The following is a 6,354-nucleotide window of genomic DNA, read 5'->3' as shown; positions in this document are numbered from 1 at the left end:
TGTTTTTGCTGCTAAATTATACAGTCAGCTAGTTTAATTTAATAGCTTATATATTTTTATTCAATTGTAGTTTTTCTCTGTAATGAGGAAGTGAGTATTTAGTGGATTGTGTTTAACAAAGGGTTTAAAAAAGAGTGACCATTAGTTCCACAAACACAGTATTGATATTCTGTAGTGGTGTAGAAAAAAAAAAAATAGCGCAGTGTTGGATCGGTATTGACCGATTCTTAGAATTTGGAATACTCTATGTAATCTTACACTGCAAAATAATAACTCAAAAAAGATTAAACGATAACATCATAATTATTTACTGAACCCTTAAATTAATCACAATTATGTAATGAAAGCCATAAAAAAAAACAGACAATTAATCATGATAATCGTCATAATCGCCAAAGCCCTAAATCAGACAATTAATCGCAACAACCGTGACTATTTTTAGACAATTAATCGTCAGCCAAATTTCATAATCGTGACAGCCCTAGTTACAACTGCATGTAATGGATGTTTGTGATAGACCGTCATGTAATTATTTATTTCATAAAATCCTGAGACAGATGAAGATTACCTAAATAAATGTATGTACCTGTTCAAATAGAAAGAGAAAATATTTTTCTCCACTTTCTTCTGGCTCATCATCATGTCAAAAACAGGAGGAACCCCATCCACGGAGATGCGAGGATAAGCCATGCCGAGAATACCATCAAACTTGGCTGCGATGAAGGCCACTCCTGGCTGTTTGATAGCTTCTCCAAATATCTGCTTCTCAACCACAATATCCCCAATCTAACAGAGAAGTAACAGATCGGTTTCTTTCACCATTTGAGGTGACAAAACAAACAAACAAACAAAAAAAAAATAGACTTGTTACTTGTTGCTTCTTACCGTGCATGTGTCCTGGCTGAGATAACCAGACAAGCTTCCGGAACCATACTGTATGGAAAATTCAGTCCCGTTCTTCACATAGGTGCTTGACTTGCCCCCATTGTACTTGTGATGAAGCACTACAGGGTTTTAAAAAATTATAATAAAAAACAAATTAAAAGTATGTATCATGCTGATATAACTACTGTATGTAACATTCACAGAGACCAATTATTAATCTTATTTTACATGCCAGGGCCTTTATCCTCTAGCAGAAGAACAGCACTTAATTGAATAATGTTTTAAATCTAAATTTGTACGTTTAAATGTTTTCAATTATATATTAAGTGTAGGCACTCAGGTTGTTTTTTTGTAAAAATTAATTTCTAAAGAGTGTTAGGTAAAAAGTATACATAGTACTTTACATATAAATTTGACTAAACATACAGAAATAACCAATTCTTCACACCAAGTAAAGCACTTAAGACAGTCACTGAGGCAAGACTCCTTAACTGCAAGAGTTAAATGCACCCAACTAGTCTGAAAGGGTGAGATAATCACTGACATGTTCTTGTTCAGATTACAGGAACAAACATGCTACCGGTTCACTGCAAACAGGCCACAAACAAAGTTGAGCAACATTTGGCCTTTCGTCATCTTGTTTTATGAAGAATTCATTTTGAAGAATTTTCATGAAGTTAATCATGGTCTAATGCCAATAAATGATCAAAATTTAGTTGTTTTTGTATTTTTTATTATTTATTGGCACTAGACCATGATTAACTTCATATAAATACCTCAAAATGAAATTGTGTGCGCGAGTGTGTATACAGTTAATAATTCAAAAGATCTTAAAATGCCTAGGCTCTCTGTGGACTTACAGCAGGCAATGTCAGTCAGGGAACAGTGGACTGAGGGCACCCACAGGTTGGAGGATCCCGTGTCAAACACCACAGTGAAGGTCTGGACAGGAGTGCCAAGACCGATCTCTCCATAGTACTGAGCCTGTAAACAAAAACCCTCGAATCATTCAAAATTCAGCGCCATAACAGACTGTCTAAAACTTTTTTTCTCACAAGTTTAGAATTACTAGGTCTTCAGAAAAAATAAATCTTAGGTCTACAAATATTGCTTGTTATGGAGATTTTGGTTTCACTGTGAACTCAAATCTCAGAATTATTATTTTTTTTAATTCAATAAATGTCAAGGTTAATTCCTTACTAAACATCCCATTTTTTAAAGAGTTACTGATATTCCAATTTATAATGACCTTTAAGAAAACAAACTAACGGCAACAAATGTAACATTTTGTAACATTAATTGACTTCAAAAGATTTTAAAAAAAGAACAAGAAAGAAAGAAAATAAGACAAATCCTTTTCTTTAATCATAATGTATATCATTCAAAAATTTATGAGATCTTTCAGCCCAAAGAACTTGCATCAATTACCTAAGCTTGTTTACAAAACTATGACTGGCAATAATATCAGCTGCTTATTGCCAAAGAGGATTGTTGTGGCCTGTTGTTTCAGAAGCATGACAAACAATCTCATGACCAGCTGTCTGACACAGTCAAACACACCATCATGCTGTCCATTACAGCTTATGACAGGAAACGGACAAGCACCGTTTTTTTTTGCTGAATAACAACAGAACAGGTTTCAAGTTCACTTTTTCCTACTGTCAGTCACATTTCAACTTGCCGACATAGTGGAATTTATTAATCACATGACATGATTAAGCAAAAGGATTGTAGGTTAAACTATAACAAATGCTTGTCCTCATTTTTGCAACTTCCTGGATGTACAGCTTTGTGTAACCTCTGCGGTCTAAAAGAGCACAGACATTTACGTGCCTCTGACAGCAAATTAACTGATTTACTATACTACCATGCTCAAATTAGAGATCATCTGAGAAAAAGAATAAACTGGCCAACCAGTGATGTTTGGTAAATGATTAGGGGCCATTTACTGTAATTCAGTGTGCAAGATTAATGTGGATTACAAACCACAGTCACCCTACACAGGAAATGACATTTACAACCAGTACTCACATCAAGGTAGTTCTTCAGGGTTTCTGGAGTAGGACCATTACTTGCTGGGAAGCCCAGGTTGTATTTCAAGGATGCAGAACTGGCCACAAGCTCCTCTACAGCTCTGCCAGAGTCACTCAGTGTCCGTCTGATGGAGCGAAACTTCTGTAGAGGAATCCTGGAGAGAAAAACAGACACAGAAACATCAACAAAGTGTGCACAGTTCAGTTATCTTGCAGGCATAACCAAACCACCTGCAGCAAACTACAAACATTCTCATTCTAAAAGTGAGTCAAAGTTCATTTCCACCCACTTCATTATGATGAACTCAAGTTCTATTTTGTATTTATAGACATTGCAATGTCATTTGATTTGAAATGTGTTGGGAAAAGGCTAAACAATGTAAGCTGGGTAAAAATGTTGTCAATTGCTGGCTATGCATACTTGCAACAATATATAAAATGATAAATAAATGAATTACTTGATTTAATTACGCACTCATTGCATGTATATGAAAAAATCTGCTGTTTTGGACTTTGATAGGGTGGGGAGTCAAACTCAGTATGTGTGTCAACTTCAAAACAGACAAATCAGGTCAGTTTCTAACATTCAAACCAAAAGCAAGAAGGAAACAAAGGGCTTCCACCATAAGGACTAAAATCAAGTGATTAATGACCTTGTGTAACTGATATAAATACACATTATCCACGTGTTTTGGAGCCAGCTGAGGTGAGATCTATCAGCTTAAGTGCACTAAACAGGGTTTCTAAAGGTTGAATTTTAAAGGGCCCTTCATACTGATCTATAAACAGCTCTTAGTTTCTGCGGAGTCACAAACGTTGTCTCTTTGTCTAGTGGGAGACTTACAACAACCTCTGGATGCTTATTATCGTCCACACAAGGGCTGTGTCTCAAAACCTGCGAGGCTGCCTACCTAGACAGCATTTTTATACGCAAAAATATATATATAACGGTAGAAAACGCACTAAGTTTTAAAAGACAGCTATTATTTGTTTAAATTACTGGATGCAATTTTATTAAAACAGTCTAGACTACAATATACCACCCACGTGAAAGAACAAGAAAGATCGCGTGGTTATTGTGTTGCCGTTGTTGTTAAGTTTGTTTGTTCGACCTTACCGTACAATCGCGTCGGACGTCCAGAAAAAGGCAGCAGCTAGCAGCAGACAGGCGATTCTCATGTTGGCGAGCCGTCAGGACCTGTTAACGCATCGGAGGAGTAGTATCGATGTGTTGAACGTGTTGTTGAGTGATCTGATATGTAGGACAAACTGCTGCAGTCAGCTGACGCGATGGTGCTGCCGAGCAACTTTTGCTCACAGTCTTGTGATGGTGCTTTGAAGAACGTCAAGGCTGCGCTGGTTTCTGCGCAATCAGAGGTTGAATAAAGGTTCTGGGGAAATGGTTATTAGATTATTGGTAATTAATCTAATTACTTTGTGTATGTAATAAATGTAAATAAATCAAATTAATCACATTTTAATTTAATCAAAATGTTAAATATATGTAGTATAGTCTAAATATAGGAGCAAATTAAATATATCAGTATAGGCCTATATATATATATTAATACACATTGCTAAGTACAACTAAAATATTTATATTTATATTAAAGATCCAGTTGTAATGAAATGGTGCTGACTTGGTTGACACTGGTCCTGATCATTTGAATTAACTTAACCTTAAATTTAGTTATAAATTTACATACACATTGCATAGGCTAAAACTATGGAGGACTAGGAGAGACATTTTAAATAAAAATTAAGGAATAAGTTATCAGTTTAGTAATTCAAACAAAAAATGTAAATAAATTAACCCCTTTTAGACGGACAAATTAATAGACCTTGTTTATTTAATGTAATTTAATATTTATTTAGTTTCTAAATTACATTTAAAATGTACACCTTAAATTATTATATTGTCATTTTATTGTTTTGTTTAACTACATTTAAAAACATGAATTAAACAGTCAATTTTGAAGGTCAGTTTATTTTCCAATTTAAAGATGATTTATTGTTTTATTTAACTACATTTTATAACATGAATTAAATAAAAAATAATGTAAATGTCTATTCATTTGTCCATTTAAAAGTGATTTATTTGTTTCCATTTTATATTTGTATTATTAAATTGATTAATACCAATAAATATTGAAATAAAATCCACACAGACATAAACTTAGATTTTTTATATACTTATACAGTTTAAAGATCTATTGAAAAAATACGTCTAACTATTAACAAATGTAGGGGAGAGCGGGGACGAAAGTAACAAAGCGATTTTCTCAGAGCCCTGACTACATGCATTCCAAGCTATGACAGCATATTCAGCACGCGCCAAGTAACCCTTGACCGGGCTGAGAAATATCACGTGATTTCATCATCGTTTCCCCGCCCTGCGGTGTGGGGAAGGGGTTAGGATTAGGCAATCAGATAGCGATTTCAACGAGAGGGGAAATAGTTTGGCAGGGGGTCGAAAATGGGCACAACAGTTGTGTTGTGTTTGTCGTTTCATGTGTCACAGTAATGATCAACCTACAGGTTATATAGTGCTGTACTGAGTTTTTCAGTAAATGTCAGTGACAACAAGTGTTTCTATTGTCCCGCTGCATGCTAATGTGGTGACTTTCTGTGTCTTGCATCATTTAATAAAACATGTTTATGTCGTATTATACCAAAAGAATATGCCAAGAGTGAGGGTCAGAAAGACAGAGGTCTGATTCAGCCAGATGTTCATGAGAGCGCGTTTCTGGACATAGGCCTATCTGTCAGGAACATCAGTCTCAGGGCAGCTGCTACTAGTCATATTTAGGTTTTAGCCATACCTTAGCTTTTCCACCTCCACCTATGCATTTGTAGTGTTTTCAGATGTTTTATGCACATTTTGAATTTATGCATAAAAACAATTGGATGGAAACATGAATAGGCCTTCTTACATTATGTTGAGAATTTATATTATGCTAATTTAATTTCATTTTCATATTGTTCATTCTGTTAAAAAATGTTTTCTAAAAATAAATTGAATAAATAAATAAATCTTCTAAACAATTCAAGTTTGTACAGGCGGGTTTCGAAACATTTGATGAAACTGAAATTTAAAATGAATGTTTTGAATGAAATTTAGAATGAAATATTTTTTTGCAAAGATAAAGGACAAAATATTTTTGCAGTTATAACCCACATGAAAAAATACTATAGTAATTTATAGTAAATACTATAGTGTTTTTGAACCATACTATTGTAAAGTGTATTATACTGTATATATTATAGTATTTATTTACAACACTTTGTTAATGAACGCTACAGCATACTGTAGTATTAATTAGCCTAAAGTAAACTGATAAACTGTAATACATACTGTAGTATAGGCTAATTTATTTTTTACTGCAGTAAACTGTAGTGTAGGTATTGTAGTATAATATACCCTATAGTTGTAGAA

General features: G+C 34.2%; 1 protein-coding gene across 2 annotated transcripts in view; it reads right to left on the bottom strand.

Moving 5' to 3' along the window:
- Positions 1-4,268, bottom strand: part of LOC107730483 (cathepsin D) — a 10,392-nt gene extending 6,124 nt beyond the window's left edge. Inside the window, exons 1-5 of one of the 2 annotated variants that reach the window (XM_016541331.1) lie at positions 4,036-4,268; positions 2,917-3,073; positions 1,746-1,869; positions 886-1,004; positions 587-786 (exon numbers count right to left, since the gene is read on the bottom strand). In XM_016541331.1, the coding sequence (XP_016396817.1) occupies positions 587-786; positions 886-1,004; positions 1,746-1,869; positions 2,917-3,073; positions 4,036-4,097 (662 nt within the window). In that variant the 5' untranslated portion in view covers positions 4,098-4,268. The remainder of the gene's footprint in view (positions 1-586; positions 787-885; positions 1,005-1,745; positions 1,870-2,916; positions 3,074-4,035) is intronic. The other variant, XM_016541336.1, reaches the window with a different exon arrangement.
- Between the last annotated feature and the right edge of the window lie 2,086 nt (positions 4,269-6,354).

The sequence above is a fragment of the Sinocyclocheilus rhinocerous genome, unplaced genomic scaffold (assembly GCF_001515625.1).
Source record: "Sinocyclocheilus rhinocerous isolate Xijiao unplaced genomic scaffold, SAMN03320098_v1.1 scaffold13, whole genome shotgun sequence".
In the NCBI taxonomy this organism is placed as follows: domain Eukaryota; kingdom Metazoa; phylum Chordata; class Actinopteri; order Cypriniformes; family Cyprinidae; genus Sinocyclocheilus; species Sinocyclocheilus rhinocerous.
The sequence above is the reverse complement of the archived record's forward strand: the minus strand, read 5'-3'. Positions and strand labels throughout refer to the sequence as shown.